Source organism: Mus musculus, chromosome 4 (assembly GCF_000001635.26).
Source record: "Mus musculus strain C57BL/6J chromosome 4, GRCm38.p6 C57BL/6J".
NCBI lineage: Eukaryota > Metazoa > Chordata > Mammalia > Rodentia > Muridae > Mus > Mus musculus.
Window position 1 is genome coordinate 108,627,622 of NC_000070.6, and position 22,088 is coordinate 108,649,709.

A 22,088-nucleotide genomic window follows, 5' to 3' on the forward strand; every position below is an offset into this window, starting at 1 on the left:
AAAGTTTCTTTATTACTGTGATGCTTCCTGCCGAGGAAGTTAGGCTGGGAAACTTTGGATGGTTCTGTCATTGGGTGGCAGGGCTCTGGAGGTAAAGCTACCCCACTAAGGTCATACAGTGAATGGGTGCAACATTAAGGAGGTAGCCCAAGTGTAGGCATGGGGATTGATAACTATCTGATAGCCTCCTAACTGGGTGCCACCTGCAGAGTGACACTCCAGCACAGGCCCCATTGGCCAAGAAGCCAGCGCAGACTCTGGTCTCTCCATCCCATCTTCTGACTGAGCCCAAGGCTTCAAGTTCTAAGGAGTCACTGAGTCCATCTGGTAATTTGGAGACAAATAAGACAAAGGAGTGGTAGTCCAGTGGGATAGGCATGGCCCCAACCATTGTCTCTCTCCTTCTAGTTCGGGAGCAGGTGACACTGCTGGAGGCTCGGAAACTGCAATACCAGCGAGCAGCTCTGCAAGCCAAGCGCAGGCAGGATCTTGAGCAGGCCAAATCCCACTTACGAGTAGCTAAAAGTCTTGAGGCTCAGATCATCCAGGCCCGAGCTGGTCAACCCATTGATCTCTCCAAGGTGAGTCCCACCTAGTTACGCAGGAGGCTGCCTCGTGCAGAGGTGGGGGCTGCTTGATGGGGATGAACAGGAGTGACTTGTGGGCGGAGGTAAGACTTGTACAGAGTGGTGACAGCAGGGAAGGAGCCTTTTGCCCCTTGTAGCCTTAAGATAGACCGTTAGGGAGATAGAAGGAGAAAGGAATGTGTTGCTGTGTTCACAGGTAACATGGCAGGGCCAGTCTAGTAGAAACAGTGCCAGGGATAGAATGGGAGGCAGTGAGTGTCATTGGAGGTGAGTGACAGTATAAAAAAATTTATAGCATGGATTCTTGTGTTTGTTGGGCTCAGCAAAAGTGTAATGTGACTCTTTGGGCCCGAGGGGCCTTATGATCTGGGCAGGTGCCTTCACCGTTGACAGATGAAGAGGGGGACTTCATCCTCATTCACCATGAGGATCTGCGACTCTCCCAGAAGGCTGAGGAGGTGTATGCCCAGCTACAGAAAATGCTCCAGGAGCAGCAAGCGGTCAGTAGCCTCTCTGCCTCTGCCCTGTCTCTGTCTGGGCTCAGAGGCTGACTTCTCACTGGTGAAATGTATGGCCCTGGACAAGCTGCTCTCCTCGTTTACCAAGTGGAGCTATCCCTTCTAAGTGTTTACATGTATGTTTTGCCTGCATGTATGTGTATATATAGCATATGTGTGCCTTGTGCCCATGGAGGTCAGAACAAGAGATTGGAGTTACAGGTGCTTGTGAGCCACTCCATCGGTGCTGGGAACCAAATTCAGGTCCTCCGCAAGAGCAACAAGTGCTCTTATCCAATGAGCCATCTCTCCAGCCCCCATATTTTTATGCGGTTATGAAATTCAAACAGTGATCGGGGATGAATTTTGTGGGAGGTAACGGATCTGATGTGCCGCCATTCTGCGAAGACTGTTCTAAGGGTTAGGCTTGAATTTGTTTTCTTTGACAGTGGCGATTGATATTTGAAATGGGATCTTGCTCTGTTCCATGATGTTCTAGAAGTATTTTTATGGAAGAAGGAGTTTGATAAATGAGTTTTTTGGGAAATGGCTATCTTCAAAACAAGCAGCGAAGTGTAGGTAGAGCCAGGCATGGTGGGTAAGACACCCCTGCAGTAAGCAACAGCACTTGGAAGGGTAGGGCAGGAGAGTTGCCATGAGCTCCAGTTCTGCCTGGGCCATGCAGCTGAGACCCTGTCTCAGACTGAGAAGCACACATAAGCAGGAAAGTGTGTGCCAGGAACGTTTCATAGGAGCGGCGGTGAGGCCGAAGAGGACTGTTTGGAGCTTTAGAGGTTAGTCAGGCCTTGAATGCTATCCTTGAATGCTTGGCTCTGGCTGTGCAGTCACTCTGGGCTTCTGTTTCTAGAAGTGCCTGCTATTCTCCAAGCAGTACATGCACCAGGGAAATGTGGCTGAGACCACTCGGTAAGTGCCAGGGCTGGGCTGTGCTTGCTGAGCAGGGATCAGATAACAAACTACCTTGCTCACTTGGCTGCCCATCCTTGGCAGGTTTGAGAGGCTTGCGGAGGACCGAAAGAAACAGCTTGAGATCCTGCAGCTAGCCCAAGCCCAGGGCCTTGACCCTCCTAGTCATCACTTTGAGCTGAAGACATTCCAGACTGTGAGGTGCCAATGCCTAAGGGAAACTGGCCCTGTGCAGGGCTAGGGAGGGCAGAAGTTTTGGAGTAGAGCCTAGAGACTCTGCAGTCTTTAGTGAGACATCCCAGTATCGTGGGTATTGGAGTGGGGGAGGTTGCTGTCCTGCCTATAGGGAGGAGCTCAGGGTTGCAGGGTTCAGAGACCAAGGACAACCAGCATGGCTCCACCTGCAACTGTGTTCCCCTTGTCTTCTGTCTCGTCTTCTGCACTGTCTTCACTCTGTAGGATCTTCTCAGAACTCAACAGCACAGAAATGCATCTGATCATCGTGCGGGGAATGAACCTCCCAGCCCCGCCAGGTAACCCATGGCCACCTTACTGAAGGCTGTCCTTGCCCGGGTCCTCTTCCTGCTGCCTGGGCACCAAGCTCCGGCTATGCTTTCCAGCCTGACTCCCCTCTTTTCCTCACAGGAGTGACTCCGGATGACTTGGATGCTTTTGTACGGTTTGAGTTTCACTACCCTAACTCGGTGAGGTGCTGATAGGGTTGGGCGTCTCTGAACTGCAGTGTTGTCTAATTTGTCTCCATCTTTGATAGGCACTGCCACAGGGAGGGGCTGAAGACCCTCTGGCCCATTTCCTGCTTGAGTTGCTTTCTGCACTTTTGACTCAGCCAAAGTGTTGTGCTTAAACACATGGTTTTTGAGCTCTCAACTTCTCTCATCTCTCTGCTATAGGACCAGGCTCAAAAAAGCAAAACAGCTGTGGTAAAAAATACCAATTCTCCAGGTGAGTGGAAGGAATATAAGGCCATTTCTGCTCTCACCTCCTGTCTGGACAGCCCAATTTCTAGTGTTTAAATTTTACTTTCTTATTTAGTTCACCCAACTCAAAAATAAAGACAGGTTGTTATTTTTTCCCCAGCTCCTCCCAAGCCCCCCGCCCCAGGCAGGTTGTTATTAATAGTTGCCTTCCATAGTTGTGAAAGCTGAGGTGTAGCTTGAAGAGGGCTCAGTGGTTAGCAGCACACTGCTTCTGCAGAGGGTCTGCTCTCAGTTCCCAGCACCTACATCTCTGTACACACCCGCCTGTATCAAGCCCAGAGGGATGCCCTTCCTCTGGCTTTCATGGGCATCTGCACACACATGTGCATACATATACACAGTTCAAAATAATAAAGGTCTTTTTAAAATTTTTTTTGAAACACGTTTTCAGTATGTAGCTATTAGCTCTGCTTGGCATGAAACTCACAGAATCCATATATCTGTTTCTTGAGTGCTAGGATTAAAGTTGTGTGCCACCACACCTGAAAAAAACAAATAGGAAGACCATAGGAAAAAGCAATATAAATCCTGAGGCTTGAGGTTAGTTGAGTAAAGAGATTTGTCTGGGGGTTAAGAGCAAATAAGTATTAAAAATGAAGGCTGGGTGTGTTATAATCCCACCATCTTGAGGACCACAACAAGCTTAATGTCAATATAGTAAGTTCTAGGCCAGCCAGGGCTACATAGTAAGACCCTATCTTAAATGTGTGTGTGTTGGGGACCTGGGAGGGGCATGTATTTAAATCCAGGAATTCACACTCCAGATTCCCAGTCCATTCCAGTATTCCCTGTGTTTCAGGGCACCAAACTGTTTACAAGGCTAGAACCTACAGGCTCTGCCTTTCTTTGGTGGATGACAGTCTGAATTGAAGGCAGTGAGATCCAGAGAGGAAGCCTACCCTGGGCTTCCATTTCCACTTGCCCAAGAATTCTAACCCTGTCCTTGCCTGCTCTCCTCCTTGCAGAATTTGAACAAGTTTTCAAGCTAAACATCAATCGAAACCACCGAGGCTTTAGGAGAGTGATCCAGAGCAAAGGAATCAAATTTGAGATCTTCCACAAAGGGTAAGGGTTCCCTCCCACTGGCAGATCTGTGCCTGTTCTCTGTGCCACTGTTTGCACTAAGCTTGCACTAAACTCAGTCAGTTTACTCCTGCCCCTGCCCCCTCTGCGCAGTCTAATCCTCTGCTTCTTGCCTTCCCAGATCCTTTTTTAGAAGTGACAAGCTGGTTGGCACAGCACACTTGAAATTGGAAAGGCTGGAGAAGGAGTGTGAGATCAGAGAGATCATGGAGGTAGGGCCCAAGATGAACTCATGTTCTTGTTACTGTTGAGGGGTCTATGACATCGTAAGTTGTTAGTGTGCTTTGAGGATGGGTGGCAGTCCCATGTCATAGACGGAAGAAGGAAAGAAAGTGAGGAACTTTCAGAGTGAGCCAGGTGGGAAGTAGGAGATGAAGTTGAGAGAAGACCCTTGAGGATTCTGACCAACGCTAAACATGATTTCTGTTCCAGGGTTGTGTTGAGCTTGGGTCAGTGGACAGAGAACAAGCTCCCAACAGGAAATCGAGATAATATTTCTAGATCAGTGACATATGCAAATTGTTTCCATGGCCTCATAGGGTTATATAAGATGAGGGGTTTTAAGAACTTTCTTCTGGTTCCAGGACAGCCAGTGCTACACAGAAAAACTGTCTGAAAAAACAAAAAACAAAACAAAAAAAAAAAAAAGAAAGAAAAAAGAAAAGAAAAAGAAAAAAGAACCTTCTCTTGGGGCTGGAGAGAATGCTCAGTGGTTAAGGGCACTGACTGCCCTGCCAGAGGTCCTGAGTTCAATCCCCAGCAAGCACATGGTGGCTCACAGCCATCTGTAATGGGACCTGATGCCCTCTTCTGGTGTCTCTGAGGACAGCTACAGTGAACTCATATAAAGAAAATAAATGCATCTTAAATAAAGAACCTGCTTCTAACAAACGGAGAACAGGCCAGAGGAGAAGGACTTGCTAGTTCATATAAACTGTCCTTGGCAGAGCCAGGTCCAGACAGACTTTTACAATACTTTTGGAAGCTAGAGCTTGCCTCTCCCTCGTGGAGTTGTCCTAAAGCGGGGCCTATTCTGAATTGCCTTGAGGGAGGTTCAAATCCCAAGCTTTTGTTGTAAGCTTTATTCATCTAGTTCCTTATCTGTTCTGAGGAGGCCATGGCCTGGGTTCTGCTTGTGACTGCTACCCACCCCCTTCTCTGTGGGCCACATGTGCGTGTGGACTTCAGGCTGCTCCTTGAAGCCAGTGTTCGGGAAGATCAAGGGAAAACCAGGAGAGAGTAGTGGGTTTTGCATCTCCAGCCAGAGCATTGACACTTATCCAAATGTCTAGGTTATTTATAAGACATTGAGAGTAAGCAGTCCGCCACTTCCCATATTGCAGGAAGAAGGCTGGGCTCTCCTGAAGCTGACACCCAGCATATTTTAGCTGCTCTGAGAACCTCCCTGCCCCAGTCTGTCCTCTCGATCACTCTCCGTTTGTCTGTGGCTGTCACAGGTTTTGGATGGCAGAAAGCCCACTGGGGGGAAGCTGGAGGTGAAGGTGAGGCTTCGGGAGCCTCTGAGCAGCCAGGACGTGCAGACGGTCACTGAGAACTGGCTGGTCCTGGAGCCTCGGGGCCTGTGAAGAGGTAGGTCGCCCTGCTAAAACTTCCTTTTCACCCATTTCTGGGGAGAAAGCATTTGATTTAATCCTCTGAAGGAAACTAAATGCAGAGGTGTTGGGAAGTGTTTGTGGGTTGTTTCTAAAGTTCCTCAGTAGACTTGGGGCAGGAAGGGAGCTTTTCAAGGTTAACTGTTGTCAGAAGTTTTTTATAAATCTGGTTTCCTTTGTGCTTTTGCCTTGTGAGGTGGACATCCTTGGTAACAGCTCACTGACCCAGCTGTGCCGGCTCAAGAGCCGTTGTACATCAGAGATGCTGCTACACACGCACCAAAGACCTGATAACTAACAGTGGCCTGGGCTTTCCTCCTGCTGCCTCTCCTGGACCTTCGTGGAAGCAGGCCTCCCACCCTCCCTGTGGGCGAAGACAAGGATACCCCACTGCTCTGTGCCACAGAGTCCCGTAACCGCTGCATAGTAATTGCGTACCGCTTAACCCAGCCCCCATTTGCACCATTTCTGGATGTGCCTTTCAAAGATGTAACTGTAGGGATGGGAGAACTCGAGGGTGATCGGAACATCCCGTGTGGGGAGGGACAGGATTCCGTGACTCCAGCTGGCCAGCGGCAGACTGTCCCGCTCAGCTGTTTTCCCTCTGCCTGTGCCTTTGTTCCTGACAGCTGCTGCACTAGCCTTTCTGCTTCCCAGAGGACTCGGGAACAGGAACGTTACTTTGGTACTATTGGTGGGAAGTAAGGGAAGGTTCTCTTTGGTTTGGTCCATGTACCTAAGGTGAAAGACTGTTAATTGGGGAGAAAAAAAGGAAAAAAGAAAAAGAAAAACTATCAGTTTTATGTAGCCATTTTTATTTTAAAACTAGATCTAATTCACTGTAGGGACTTTATACTCTGAACAGTGTGAATTACCTAGAAAAGTCTTCAAATGCCCTGCTCTCTGTCACTTTATCTATTTATGTACTTATTTATTTTGAGACAGGGTTTCTCTATGTAACAGCCCTGGCAGTCCTGAAACTCTTTGTAGACCAGGCTGGCCTCAAATTAAGAGATCCATCTATCTGTCTTCTGAGTGCTGGGACTAAAGGCGTGTGCAACCACACCCAGCTTCCCTGTCACTTTAAAAGCAGAAGCAGTGATCCACAGAGCCACTGCACCTGTGCATTCTTCTTCTGAGACGGCATGTCATGGAGCTGATCACCTGGCTAATCCCTGGCTGGCCACTCTGGCCAATCTTAGCTTTTGTAGTAAATGCAGGGAAATGAGGGGGCAGATCGTTGCAACAATTAATAGTCACAAATGCATTATTTTAGATTTTTAAAAAATCAGCATCCCAACTCTTTCCCATTTTAAAGCACTAAGTTCAGCAAAGTATCCCTCCAGATTTACTCTTTACTCTGTATATTTGGTTGTAGGAGGCAGGGTCTCACTCTATATAGCAGTCCACCTGCCTCAGCCTTCCTAGTGTTGGGATTACAGGCCTGAGCATGTGCCAGCCACCAGCCTGGCTTCCTCAAGGTGACTTGTGAAGGCTCTGCGTGAAGTAAACACTCAGCTGCTGGTCACTACACTGCTGCAGAAGCAGCTCAGGGCTGAGCTTCTCCCACTTCACGTAGGAGATCCCAGGGCTGGAGCTTGTCCAACTGTTAGTGCTTAACAAGGCAGAAACTGCACACAAGTGATGCCCCAGAACACACTGGCCAATCTTAGCCACCATGAGCTCGCAATCTCTCCTATGTAAGAGATTTAACAATGATATTCACATGATCAAGCAGTAATTTGCAATGAAAGGGTCTCTGCCTTCGTTAAGGGACCTAGAGCAGAGAGGGAGGACTTGAAGAGGTGTTGGTCCCCTGTATCTTCCTTACAGTCTGGCCTGACTCTTGATGATCCCCCATTGTGCTCCTCTGATGGAAATGTCTTAGTTTTCTTTGACTTCAAGGATCTCCCTTTACAACTTGGTCCCTTCCAGTCCACTGCATTGTTCTGCTTACTGAAAACAACCTCAGGCAGAGGGAGGCCAACAAAGCCACCCACTGGACATGGAGACAATCTTAAAAGGTCTTTGTTGTAGCCAAGGAATGCATGGCTAGGGGGAGGGGCCTGCATAAAGCCTCATTTTCTAAGACTTGATCAACCACAGTCACCAAACATTCACAGATAGAACCAGGCACAATGAAAATCCTTTTTTAAATATTGCACTGCATGTCCTTTCTTTCGTTCTTCCTTTTTTTTTTTTTTTTTTTTTTTGATTTTTTTTCGGTTTTTTGAGACAGGGTTTCTCTGTGTAGCCTTGGCTGTCCTGGAACTCACTCTGTAGACCAGGCTGGCCTCAAAATCAGAAATCCGCCTGCCTCTGCCTCCCAAGTGCTGGGATTAAAGGTGTGCGCCACCACTGCCCGGCTATTGCATGTCCTTTTGAATTACTGAACTAAACAATACATACTTTATTTTAAAGTCAGGAAATAGCTTTGTGGCTTTTCCCTTCTGTAGCACCACTTTAAGACCTGTGTGGCCCCTCTCCTAGTTATTTAGGCTTTTCCCCCACAGGTTTGTAGCATCCCCTTAAAAGATCTTTGCACTAAGTGAGGTCAGCTGTTGTGAGTATAAAACAAACCAGCTGGGCTGGGGCTGGCAGGCAGGAAGCCTGTACCTGGTGTAGTTCTAGTTCTGTCCCTCTCTGGCCTCTAAGATGGACGTCAGCAGTCTTCTTAGTCCTACGAATAAGACTTAAAAACCCCATGCCTGTTATTTAATACAAACAGTTAATCCCAGACTCAATGCTGAGCAGATTACTTACTAGAAATACATTAAACTTGGGGGCTGGAGAGATGACTCAGCAGTTAGAGCTCTTCCAGAGGTCCTGAGTTCAATTCCCAGCAACCACATGGTGGCTCACAACCATCTCTAATGGGATCCGATGCCCTCTATTGGTGTAGTTGAAGAGAGGAACAGTGTACTCACATAAATTAATTTTAAAAAAGAGAAATACATTAAATGCCTAATTATCTTTCAGATGGCCATAGAGAAATCTAATTGGAATTTGGGGTACCCTAGCAGGACCCAGTGTAGATGGAGAAGACAGAGACTGGAACTTAAACAATCTCAGCATTCTACTACCTTGAGTATGGGAGTAGCATATTGCTATAATCCCAGCACTTGGAAGGCCGAGGCAGGAGCGTTGGGAATTGAAGGTCTTCTTTGACTATTCTGAGTTCGAGGTCAGCCTGGGCTACATGAGAGCCCACCTCAAAACACCAGGAAATACATTATACAATATATGCTTACAAATGAATTTGGTAAGCATACAATAGTTTTTAAATACACCAGTGCAATTGTGCTCTTCAGTGTAGATGCTCTGTATTTATCTTTTAGGGTTAAATCTAGAAAACCTGGCCTAATTAGGAATGTGGCGTGTAAGCATTTCACCTTGTAAATTTCAGTGCACATTATATAAAACCAGAGCTCAAAAGAGAAGAAAGTGAGTATCTTTGGTGACTTAATTTCCCAGGATGATCTTACTATACATAAAGGATATCTATAAGCTAAGACTGGACCTGTCTGTATGGCTCCAGAGTTTGTTCCTTTATGGGAAGATTAAAAACCTTACATGTCCTAGAAGATCCATGTCCAAGGCAAGGTACAGTTGGCTGGGCAGGAGGACTGGGCAGCTGCTGCACAGGTGCCCACCGTCGGAGGTCTATTCAGACTACGCTCAAAATTAACACTACTGTGCCTCTCAGGCGCTTCCTGCTGTAGGTCTGCAGATGGCTCTAGACCTCTGTTCTTACAAGTTAGTGCTGTGCAGTGTTCAAGGGCACTTCTGAGGTTTTGTACCAATTGTAGAGAAAGGTCCAGATCCTGGGTCTCTGACTTTCATCAGCACCTTTGAAGAGTAGGTGCACAGTGTACCCCTCACCCACAGGATGGACACACATTCTCCAAGGGCCTTGGGAGAGAGGTGGTGGCAGCCTACCACTGTCCCACAGGCCTGCATCTGAACCCAGGGGCGTTGTGAATAAACTGCTTTCCCTGCAGAGGGACTAAATCCTGTGTGAGCCCGGCCTCCACTGACACCAGTATCAGCTGCCCTCAAGCAGGATATTATAAACTAGAGAAATGCATTTGGCCTGTGATCAAAATAAATTTAACAAAGAAAATCAAGAGTGTACAAAGTTGAGTGTAATGGCACACAACTTTAATCCCAGCGCTTGGGAGGCAGAGGCAGGCAGATCTCTGAGCTCCAGGCCAGCCAGTCAGTATCACATATATCTTCGGTGAACCAGATCTTTGTTTCCTGTACTCCAGTTAAAGGGCTGCCTGGAGATAAAGTGAGCAGGGTAAGTGCAAGATTAGCCTGGGGCTTCTTGTTAGGCGACACAGGAAGGATTAAACCTAAGTATACCTTGAAAAGGATGCAGGAGCCAGCTTGAAGGTGTTCAAATTAACCAAAGAAGACATCACCCGAGTACAAGACTAAGACCGTAGAAGTCCACAGGACCAACAAGAAAACTCCATGAATAAAGGACAAAGGAAGGAGGGGCTTATTTGTTTTGAGTCTATTAAATCCAGCTCATAAAGAAAGGGCCATGCTGAAACTAGAAAGTCATTTTACAGCTGTCATAGTGAAAGAGCAGTGCAGGCAAGAAAACATCAGTGGTGCTAAACCGAAGGGGAATTTTGAGGAGCAAGATCTTTGCATAGATTGAAAAGTTCTGCATATATTAGTTATTACTAAAAGGGTAAATACATAGTTGGGAAACTGGACATGGTGTACTGGTGATAATGAGCTTTGCCACTGTCTCTGAAAGGCAGATGGATATCAAGTGTTTCTGGCCAATAATCCAAACTCAAATGAGGTATTTTCTACTAAAACCAAACAAAAATCCAGGATGTGAGGGCCCAAAAAAAAAAAAAAAAATTCCATGCCACAAAGAGATAAAGACAAGCTTAAAGCTATGTGCAGCGTCTGATACTAAACTGGAAAGTTCTCTGTTGAAGAAAGGTTCCCAAAGGTTCTGGGCAGGTATGAGGTTAGAGCCTCCAGACACTGTGACTTGACTTAAGGATGAGGGGCTGTACTGTATGCACCTTAATCTGAAATACCTCAGTTTAATAGAGGAGGGGAAGACAAGCACTGACGAACCAAAGGGGCAAAGTGCTAGTGTGTGAGCGTGTGCGTCCGTGTGTGTGTGTGTATGCGTCCCTGTGAGCGTGTGTCCGTGGGGCTGTAGAAAAGACGCCTTGTTTTTTTTTTTCATGTACAACTTTCCTGGAGTTTAAGAGATTTCTTAGTAAAATGTTCTTTAAAAATACTTCTAGTGTGTAGTAAATAACAATGCCCTGGGTGCCCATTGCCAGCTGTCACTCAGCTTCTCTATCCAAATGCCCTGGTTTATACTGAGTTACCTTCCCTGGCTAACAGACCAGAAACCCCTTTGGTTTGATTCAGTTAGTAATCTGAACAAATAAACACGAATCTAAACATGACAAACAGCTGGGGGTGCAACCAGGATGATCAGCATAGCGGTCTTTTTATGCCAGTTCTGTACAGGAAGTACAAAAGTGACGATTCATTGTTTATTTCCTTTCTGCCCCCCATTGTGACCTTGGTGATGGTTGTGCCCATATGAGCATTCATCTGAGCACATGACCGGAAGTAATCATAAGAGAGGAGCAGAAGTCTTGTCTAGACAGTAACAGAAGGGAGTTAGCTGCAAAGATAGCATATCTGTTGTGCAGTAAGAAGCTGCCCGGGTCTTCTTGGAGAATGCATAGAAGACTTAGAATCATGGAACATCTGTCCCCTACCACCCTCCCCACCCCATCTCCCCTAAGTCCTATTCCCACCCCAAACCCTCCCTACTGACAGTGTTAACAAAAAGCTTAATCTTCCAGTTTTAAAGTGCAAATGATTTGGATATGACTGCTGCTGCAACAGGTCTGAACAGAAACAATGGAGTCCTCATCTATGCGATGTTTTCCAGAATATAAAAGATGAGTTCCATGACGACAGGGCCTTCACTGAGCTGGCAGGCTCCTCCATGAATGACAGGCACCAAGGCACTGTCCAGATCGTTCATGTACTGCGAGGGAAGGGGCTGGCCATTGCTCCCTGCTTGATAGCCAACCTACCACAGAGAGAAAGGGATGACAGGTTACCGGGCAGGGATCTCTGCAGAGGGCTGAACCAAAGAGGCCAAGCAGGGAATACCACACCCTTTGCCATGAGCCCAACACAATGATAGTGCACACAAATTCTTTTCTTTTTACTAGTTTATCATCTTCTATCTACCCTGGCTACTTGATAGCTGTAAGACCTTTGGCTAGTCCCTTAGTGTGCTAATGTGTGTTTCCTGGGAAGAGAAATGGTGAGTCAGATGATAATCCAGGCTCTGGTTGTAAAGTTAAAGTGAGGCATATAACAAACAGCATCAACTCCAGCCTGTGCAGTCATCAGAGCACTGTATTTTGAGCAACTGAAAACAGAAATTCAAATATAAAAGGCCCTTTCCCTCAAGAGGGTCACAAATTTAGCAGAAAAATGCTTGCTATCCAACTGTCCCACGGGAGGGGCCTCTCTCCAGATGCTATCAGTACTGTGAGGTGGAGCAGGATACCTCAGTACTGTTTGTTACACAGGTAGACTTTTGATTTTCCTAACCTGCATTTGATGTATGTGTATGGGTGCGTGCATGTACCATGGTACATGTGCCACGACATGCATGTCGAGATCAGAGGACAATCTTAGGAGTCAGGGTTATGGGGACAACTTGCCAAGCTTGACAGCAGAATGGATGCCTTTACCCACTGAGCCATTTTGCCAGCCTGGTTTTTGTTATTGTTTTATTATTGCTGTCTTACGACAGGGTCTCATCTCAAACTTGATATGTGGTAGCCAAGGATGATCTTAAGGTGGTTTTTTTGTTTTTGTTTTTGAGACAGGGTTTCTCTGTATAGCCCTGGCTGTCCTGGAGCTCACTTTGTAGACCAGGCTGGCCTCGAACTCAGAAATCTGCCTGCCTCTGCCTCCCAAGTGTGTGCCTGGCTGATCTTAAATTTTTTGTTCCTTCAGTCTCCACCTCTGAAATACTAAGTTACCAGTGTGCCCCACTGTGCTCAGTTTCTGTGGTACTGAGGATCAGTTCCAGGGCTTCATGCCTGCTAGGCAGGCACTCTAACCTGAGCTACATCCTCAGCCCCAGATAAGCCCCTTGCAGCTTAGGACAAGACCCTAAGTGAAAGTAAATACTAGCTGATGATGGCCAGTGAGGAAATAAAGCCAGACACAGAACCTTTTACCCTGCCCTGGTCAGGTATTTAGTTAAATTCTGCAATAAAAGGCCAGATTCCCCCCATGTACGTACTCAGGAGAGAAGCGTCTCTGTGGCAGAATTAATTACTGACTCAGAGCCCACACTCACTTCTTCTTGAAAAAATAAACTTATTTTATTATTATTTTTTTTAATGTGTGTATGACTGTTTTGTCTGCATGTATGGATGTGCAACATGTATGTGCCTGGTGCCTAAGGAGGTCAGATCCTCTAGAACGGGAGTTAAGGATGGCTGTACACCACCATGTGGGTGCTGGGAACTGAACCAAGGTGCTCTGCAGAGCAACACGTGCTCTATAGGTGAGCCATCTCTCCAGCCCCTCCCACACGCATTTCTAATGACTTGGCACTAGCAACATGTAAGCATCCAATGCAGGACTAAAGACACAGGAGCGAGATTCTAGGAAGAGGAACTGGGGTGTAGGAGGTGAAGACTGAATTATTAATATAAAGAGCACATAAAAACATCAAGCCAGGGGTTGGAGAGATGGCTCAGTGGTTAAGAGGACTGACTGCTCTTCTGGAGGTCCTGAGTTCAAATCCCAGCAACCACATGGTGGCTCACAACCATCTGTCATGATATTGGATACCCTCTTCTTTTTTTTTTTTTAAAGATTTATTTATTTATTATATGTAAGTACACTGTAGCTGTCTTCAGACACTCCAGAAGAGGGAGTCAGATATCGTTAGGGATGGTTGTGAGCCACCATGTGGTTGCTGGGATTTGAACTCAGGACCTTCAGAAGAGCAGTCGGGTACTCTTACCTGCTGAGCCATCTCACCAGCCCTGGATACCCTCTTCTGGTGTGTCTGAAGACAGCTAGAGTGTACTAACATATAATAAATAAATCTTTAAAAACAAAACAAAACAAAACAAAAACATCAAGCCAGGCATGGTGGCACACACCTTTCATCTTAGCACTCAGGAGGCAGATGCATCTCTGTGGGTTCAAGGCCAGCCAGGACAACATAATGAGACACTGTCTCAAAAAAATAAAACAAAAAGCAAAACAAGCAAAAACCTGTCATGTCCAATGACAGGAAAATTGTTGGGGAGATAGCTCAAACTTCTCACTAAATGAAAATCCTGGCAGCAAGAAAACTCTTACTCGGCAATGGCAAGTGTACAAGCCAGTCAGCAGGAACTTGGTCCAGCTGAGTAAGAAAGGCAGCACTGGGGACACTGGGAACCAAGAAAGGCAGCACTGGGGACACCAGGAACTGCAGTTGGGAATGGGAATGTCAAAGGCTAACACATGCTACCACAGGTGGTAAGAGCTCAGTTCCTCCCATAGCCTCCTGTGAGAAGGAAGGTAATGCCCTGGGATGCCTGCAGATGAGTGTGCTATGTGGTAGGCCAGGGGAGAATGGAACATCTAGAGGATTCAGGAAAACCCAAATAAACAAAAAATGAAACAGACACTTCTCCAGACGGAATCAAAAGCTGCCCAAAATGCATCTTACCTGATCTGAGTCAAGCGTCACACGGAGTCCCAGTTTTGTCATTCCATCTTCTTTTAAAAGCTTCAGGTGGGGGCAGAGGGCGAGGCAGAATGCCTTGGCGACATGCTCAGTCAGTCTGCTGTGATCTGCAGGGTCACTCAGGCAGTTATGGTGGTCATCGTTTTCCAGGAAAAACACCTATCCACAAACAAAAAAGGTCCTCACCTTCCCAATTCCAAGTGCTGGGATTACAGCCTGTGCACCCATGTACCACCATGTGCAAATGAACTGTGTTCTAAAAGGCAATGCAGTATGTGGATCATTTTCTTAGGAGGCCATAGGAGAGTCTAAAAGAACAGTCATTGTCGACTGGGGAATCCAGCTCTTCACAGATCATTCAAGTGTATAAGGACAGAGGGCAGGGCCTGGGTGTAGGGCAGGGCCTGGGTGTAGGGCAGGGCCTGGGTGTAGGGCAGGGCCTGGGTGTAGGGCAGGGCCTGGGTGTAGGGCAGGGCCTGGGTGTAGGGCACATGCCTTTAATCCTAGCACTGAAGAGGCCTCAGGTATGAAACCTCTGAGTTCCAAGCCAGCCAGTACTACATACTTAAGACCTTATGTCAAAAGGAGAAAACGGACAAGCTGGGCATGGTGGCACATGCTTTCAATCCTAGCACTTAGGAAACAGAAACAGCCAGATCTCTGTAACAACCCTCTACAGTATGACCTTATTGTATGACTGATACTACAAGGCCAGCTTTCAAGGGACTTAAATTTTTCTGGGTGTGGTGAAGTTCTTGCCTCATATGATGAAGGCCTAAGTTTGATTCCCTGGTAGCAATGGCGCATGGCTTTAATGACAGCACTTGGGAGACACAGGCAGGCGGATCTTTGAAATCAAGGACAGCCTGCCTGGTCTACAGAAGTGACTACCAGGACACCAAGGCTACACAGAGAAACCCTGTCTTGAAAACCCAGAATGAAAAGAAATGCTGGGCATGGTGGTATGCTCCTGCAATCTCAGTACTAGGGAGGTGGAGACAGGAGACCCCCGGGGCTCCCTGTCTAGCTTAATTGTTGAGCTATAGATCAGCTATAGGCCAACGAAAGTGTGTTTCAAACATGGCGATGTTTGTGATAGTGACACCTGAGACTGTATATATACTTATAGGCACTCATACGACACGGTACACCTGTGGAGTCAGTTCTCTCCTTCCATCTTTTCATGCATTCTGGAAATCAAACTCAGATTGCAACAAAGGTGCTGGTCCTCTGACTCTTTAAATATTTCTGCCCTTCTTCTGAGATTTTCCCAAGCCTTAGGGGTAGGGGTTATGTTGCAGGACTTTTAAAAAAAAATTAACTGATACAGGATGTTAACAGTACTGGCTGGCCTCAAATTTGTAATCTCCCTAACTCTGCCTCCTAAGTACTGGCATTACAGGTGTGTGCAGGCACATCTGGCTAGTAGCCTAAGAGCTGGCAAGAGCTGGCTTTGAATTGGGAACTTGCCATTGCTTGTTTGCCTCTAATTTTTGACAAATCTTACTGTGAACTGGCCATCATTTAAAGACCAAGTAACTCAAGAGAGGTTTAACTGTGAGGACAGCATGTTGTCCTCAGCTTTCTGAAGACAGACATACCCTTCTTGCACTGCAAAGCAAATACATGAAAATGAGTGCATGAAACACAACAGAGTGTGGCAGGCTGCAGCTTTGGACTTTCTTTTCCAGTCAGCTAAGACAGATCAGAGGGAGTTAAGTATAATACATAAAGGAAAAGATTTTTTTCAACAAAGAGAATTTTTTTCTTTAAACATTTTTATATGTACTAATTTTTTTTTTTTTGGTTTTTTTTTGTTTGTTTTTGTTTTTTTGAGACAGGGTTTCTCTGTATAGCCTTGGTTGTCCTGGAACTTACTTTGTAGACCAGGCTGGCCTTGAACTCAGAAAGCCACCTGCCGCTGCCCCCCCCCCCCCAGTGCTGGGATTAAAGGCATGTGCCACCACACCCAGCTTATGTACTTATTTTAATGTGTATTTGTCACACAAGTGCCACTTAGAGTGTCAGAAATTAAGAGGTCAATTTGTGGGAGTTGCTCCTTCAACTACGTGGGTCCCAAGGACTCAATTCAGACCTCCAGGCTTGATGGAAATGCCTTTACCTACTGGACCATCTTGCTGGCTCATTTTCCTTCTAAGTCAGCCCAGCACGGGCTTTTGGCCTAGCCAAGGCTATGCTGAGAGCAGGAAAACAATTTTCATCACCTTACCTCTGTCCATCTGATGACTTTTCCGTTTGCTTTATACTCTGACCCATGGAATATTTTCACGTTTGTTATAGATTCCATAGACTTCCCATCTATAGGACTCACCACACTACAACAGAGAAAAAGGAAGGAGATAGCGTGTCACATTTCGGGGTACCTTGCTGAAGACATCAACAGCATAGACACAGACAAGACACACGTGGCAAGACACAGAATGCTCATGGCAAGGGCTATGCACTGAAACAATTCAAGCACACAGAGTGAAAGGCAGCCACATAGCAGGAACCCATTTGCAGTTTACTGTAATGTAACAGGCTGCTCACTCACCCCTGCTCTTCTTCCAGCACGTCTTCCTTTAATAAACACATAGCTACTTACCCAGCCTGGTTCCCTACTTTGCTCCTGACTCTAGAACAATGTTCACCATGCTCCTCTTTACACATCTGCCTTAGGAAGTGAGTCTGAAGGGAAGGGGGTCTAACATGCCATCCTTGGGTGCTGTTATTTCAGATACTGGTCATTACTTGGAACTTAGGGAATTTACTGAGCATCTATTAAGAACCACTTAAGGCTGGGAATTTGGCTCAGTGATAAGATGGCTTGCTCACAAAGCAGAAGAGCTCAAGTTCATTCTCCACTAAGGACATCAAATAAATGAGTGATGAATAAATAAAAGCTGGTTGACCCTGTGTCACAGCTCTCCGAACCCAAATCCCACCGGGAGAGAGCTGGTCTCCCACGAGTGCTGACACACAGCCTTACAGGAGGGCAAGCCACAGTCAGAGATAGCAAGACCAGCTAACACCACAGATAACCAGATGGTGAGAGGCAAGTGAAAGAATATAAGCAACAGGGCTGGTGAGATGGCTCAGTGGGTAAGAGCACCTGACTGCTCTTCCGAAGGTCCAGAGTTCAAATCCCAGCAACCACATGGTGGCTCACAACCATCCGTAACGAGATCTGGCGCCCTCTTCTGGAGTGACTGAAGACAGCTACAGTGTACTTACATATAATAAATAAATAAATCTTTAAAAAAAAAAAAAAAAAAAAAAAAGAATATAAGCAACAGAAACCAAGGCTACTTAGCATCATCAGAACCCAGTTCTGCCACCACAGCAAGTCCTGGCTATCCCAACACATGGGAAAAGCAAGACTCTGATTTAAAGTCACATCTCATGATGATGATGGAAGACTTTAAGAAGGACATAAATAGCTCACTTAAAGATATACAGGAGAACACAGGTAAACAGAAGCCCTTAAAGAGGAAACACAAAAATCCCTTAAAGAATTACAGGAAAACACAATCAAACAGGTGAGGAAATGAACAAAATCATCTAGGATCTAAAACTGGAAAAAGAAACAATAAAGAAATCACAAAGGGAGACAATCCTGAAGATAGAAAACCAAGGAAAGAGATCAGGAGTCATAGATGCAAGCATCACCAACAGAATACAAGAGACAGAAGAGAGAATCTCAGGTGCAGAAGATACCATGGAAAACATTGGCACAACAGTCAGAGACAATACAAAACACAAAAAGCTCCTAACCCAAAACATCCAGAAAATCCAGAGCAAAATAAGAAGACCAAACCTAAGGATAATATGTATAGTAGAGAGTGAAGATTCCCAACTTAAAGGGCCAGTAAACATCTTCAACAAAATTATAGAAGAAAACTTCCCTAACCTAAAGAAAGAGATGCCCATGAATATACAAGAAGCCTACAGAACTCCAAATAGATTAGACCAGAAAAGAAATTCTTCCCGTCACATAATATTCAAAATACCAAATGCACAAAACAAAACAAAAGGAGAATTTTAAAAGCAGTAAGGGAAAAAGGTCAAGTAACATATAAAGGCAGACCTATCAGAATTACACCAGACTCTCACCAGAGACTATGAAAGCCAGAAGATCCTGGGCAGATGTCATACAGACCCTAAGAGAACACAAATGCCAGCCTAGGCTACTATACCCAGCAAAACTCTCAATTACCATAGATGGAGAAAATAAGATATTCCATGACAAAACTAAATTCACACAATATCTTTCCACAAATCCAGCCCTACAAAGAATAATAGATGGAAAACTCCCAACACAAGGAGGGAAAGTACACCCTAGAAAAAGCAAGAAAGTAATCTTCTTTTAACAAACTGAGAAAAAGATAGCCACACAAACATAATTCCACCATAAAAATAACAGGAATCAACAATCACTATTCCTTAATCTCTCTCTCTCTCTCTCTCTCTTTTTTAAAGATTTATTTATTGTTATATGTAAGTACACTATAGCTGTCTTCAGACACACCAGAAGTGGGTGTCAGATCTCATTACGGATGGTTGTGAGCCACCATGTGGTTGCTGGGATTTGAACTCAGGACCTTTGGAAGAGCAGTCAGTGCTCTTACCCACTGAGCCATCTTTCCAGGCCCCCTAAATATCTCTTAACATCAATGGACTCAATTCCTCAATAAAAAAGACATAGACTAACAGACTGGATATGTAAATAGGACCAAGCATTTAGATGCTCTAAGATCAAGAATTGACAAATGGCAATTGAGTCCATTGGCCTGAGGACCCAGCAATACCACTCCTGGGAAAATACCCAGAAGATGCTCTAATATGTATTAAGGACATAATCTTCACTATGTTCATAGCAGCCATATTTATAATAGCCAGAAGTTGTAAAGAACCCAGATGTCCTTTAACAGAGGAATGGATACAGAAAATGGGGTACATTTACACAATGGAGTACTACTCAGCTATTAAAAACCAATATAAAATGAAATTCGCAGGCGATCTAGAAAATAACATCCTGAGTGAGGTAACTCAGTCACAAATGAACACACATGGTATGTACTCAATGATAAGTGGATATTAGGCAAAGAGGGTAGAATGCCCACGATACAACTCACGGACTACATGAAGATCAAGAGGAAGGAAGACCCAAGTCCTACTTAGAAGGGGGAACAATATAATCAAGGGAAGTAGAGGCTGGGAGGGACTTGGGAGGAAGAGAGGAGAGGAAGAATCAGGTATGGGAGGGGATGGAGGAGATGTACAGAGGGTCAGGAGATTGAACAGAGGTGTGTAGCAATGGGGGATGGGGAAGTGGGGGTAGCAAGCAGAAAGTCTCAGATGCTAGGAAAGCAAGAGCCTCCCAGGACCCCATGGGGATGACATTAGCTGAAATACCCCACAAAGGGGAGGGAGAACCTGTTGAGACCATATCTAGAGGTTAGGCATGGCTCCCCCAGTTGAGGGATAGAGTCACTCACCCATCTCCAAAATTTTAACCCAGAATTCCTCCTGTTTAAAGGAAATACAGGGACAAAGAGTGCAGCAGAGACTGAAGGAAAGGCCCTCATAAGACTGCCACACCTGGGGATCCATCCCACATGCAGACACCAAACTCAGACACTACTGATGATGCCAAGAAGTGCTTGCTAACAGGAGCCTGATATGGCTGTCTCCTGAGAGGCTCTGCTAGATCTTGACCCATAAATGCGGATGCTCGCAGCCAACCATTGGACTGAGCACAGGGACCCCAATGGAGGAGTTAGGGGAAGGATGAAAGAGCTGCAGAGGCCTTATCTGGCATCAATAGGAGGGAAGGCCCTTGGTCCTGTGAAGGCGTGATGCCTCAGGGTAGAGGAAGGCTAGGGTGGTGAGGCAGGAGTGGGTAAGTGGTAGGGGAGCACCCTCATAGAAGCAGGATAAGAGGGGATTGCATAGGGGAGTTGCAGAGGGAAAACAGGGAAAGGGGATAACATTTGAAATGTAAAGATATGAAATATCCAATTAACAAGAAGAAAAAATTTTTAAATAAAATAAAATAAAATGGGGGGGGAGCTGTAGAGCTGGGGCGAAGAGACACAAGTGTTCATCCTCACAAATTCTCTTCAGTGCTATGTTACCCCTCTTAGATTCCTAAACAGAAGTTACTTTTGGCATTATTTCTCCCATAAAATATAACAAGTAAATTAAACATGTGGAGATACACATTTACTCTGAAAAGAACATACACCGATTGCTACAAAGATTCTAGACTCCTCTCAGCTATGTTTAAATCTATTTATGTTCTTGATTCTTTTTAGTTTGTTCAAGATAGGATCTCAGGCCCGCCTGCCTCTGCTTCCCAAGTGCTGGGGTTAAAGGCATGTACCACCATGCCTGATCCTGTTCTTAATTCTCCACACATTCAGAGTTAAATTAGGGGCTAGCAAGATGGCTCAGCAGGTAAAGGCACTTGTGTACAGGTCTGGCCACTGAAGAGTTTGGTCCCCAGAACCTATATAAAGGTAAAGGAAAGAACCAACTGCACAAAGTTGTCATCTACTCGTGAGCAAGCCCCTCGCATCCCCCAAATAAACAAATGTAATAAACATTTTAAATGAGAAGTCTAAACTAGGGAATGTAAGGAAGAAATACCAGAAGTCTTGCTGTATATGAAGAGAGAAATGTACAACAGAGTTAGAACACAGGCGTTGGCCAGAGCTGACCTCACAGACTGGCACTGGAAACTGTGAGGGAGTCGGAGGGACTGATCCCAGGGCATCCTGAGGAAGAGAGCAAGCTGACAGCAGCTCGAGCAAAGGTCTGGGCAGGTGCATAGCATTGCTCAAGGAAGAAGGCCAGTGTCCTGCTGAGCACTTGGGAGGCAGAGGCAAGAAGATTGCTTTGAGTTTGAGTTTAACCTAGACTACATAAAGAATTCCAGACCAGCGTGAGCTACAGAGTAAGACCCTGTCTCAGGGCCTAAAAGTAACAAATGACTTTAATGCCTTTAGATTTCATCTTGAAAGACACGAGATACCATTGGCTGTCTCGACAGAGAAGTGACATCATGCTGGCAGAACGAGAGAAGGAAACTAGAGACAAGGGAAGCACTTGCCCAGACTCTGATGGGGTAGCAGGGTGGTGAGAGCCACTGTAGTTGGGGATGTATCTTGAAGTACAGCAAACAAGATTTACTGTTAGGCTAATTGTGGGGTAGGGAAGAAAGAAAAGTATCAGAAATGAATCCAAGGTCTTGGTGTGAAGCAGCATAGAGTTGCCACGACCCAGGGAAGAATTTGGATTTAAAGCCCAAGAAGATGGTTTTTAGTGAGAGCCTTCCTGAGTCTTAGTTTATGGTTCTGACTTATTCAAATGGAATGTATTAGCAAAGATGCTTGATACCCAAAAGGCCACAGTTCTACTCAACCAAGTTTAGAAGACCTGCTTTTGTTTCAGTGCCTTAGCTTTCCCTCAAAAATACACACAGTGACCTTCACAGACCAAGTTATGGGGCTGAAGAAGTGGCTCAGTGGCTAAAAGCATACGCTTGCTGAGAAACTGGGTTTGGTTCCCAGTATCCACAATAGGTGTTTCCCAACCACCTG

The 22,088-nt window shown here is 45.7% G+C and overlaps 2 protein-coding genes across 14 annotated transcripts in view; one reads left to right on the forward strand and one right to left on the reverse strand.

Moving 5' to 3' along the window:
* Positions 1-10,983, forward strand: part of Cc2d1b (coiled-coil and C2 domain containing 1B) — an 18,665-nt gene extending 7,682 nt beyond the window's left edge. For 2 of the 7 annotated variants that reach the window (XM_006503154.3, XM_030253602.1), the window contains exons 13-24: positions 210-327; positions 409-581; positions 962-1,087; positions 1,953-2,011; positions 2,096-2,212; positions 2,471-2,544; positions 2,657-2,715; positions 2,923-2,974; positions 3,975-4,074; positions 4,214-4,304; positions 5,550-5,682; positions 5,902-10,983. In XM_006503154.3, the coding sequence (XP_006503217.1) occupies positions 210-327; positions 409-581; positions 962-1,087; positions 1,953-2,011; positions 2,096-2,212; positions 2,471-2,544; positions 2,657-2,715; positions 2,923-2,974; positions 3,975-4,074; positions 4,214-4,304; positions 5,550-5,678 (1,098 nt within the window). In that variant the 3' untranslated portion in view covers positions 5,679-5,682; positions 5,902-10,983. Of the gene's footprint in view, positions 1-209; positions 328-408; positions 582-783; positions 876-941; positions 1,088-1,952; positions 2,012-2,095; positions 2,213-2,470; positions 2,545-2,656; positions 2,716-2,783; positions 2,975-3,974; positions 4,075-4,213; positions 4,305-5,549; positions 5,683-5,901 lie in introns of those variants that run through there. The other 5 variants (XR_376326.2, XR_376327.2, XR_376325.3 and 2 more) reach the window with 5 other exon arrangements.
* Zfyve9 (zinc finger, FYVE domain containing 9) overlaps positions 9,845-22,088 on the reverse strand; it is a 143,804-nt gene continuing 131,560 nt past the window's right edge. For 3 of the 7 annotated variants that reach the window (XM_006502988.4, XM_006502986.4, XM_006502989.4), the window contains 3 exons: positions 16,715-16,820; positions 14,467-14,643; positions 11,184-11,799 (listed from right to left, as the gene is read on the reverse strand). In XM_006502988.4, the coding sequence (XP_006503051.1) occupies positions 11,638-11,799; positions 14,467-14,643; positions 16,715-16,820 (445 nt within the window). In that variant the 3' untranslated portion in view covers positions 11,184-11,637. Of the gene's footprint in view, positions 11,800-14,466; positions 14,644-16,714; positions 16,821-22,088 lie in introns of all 7 variants that reach the window. The other 4 variants (NM_183300.4, NM_001384118.1, NM_001347163.1 and 1 more) reach the window with 3 other exon arrangements.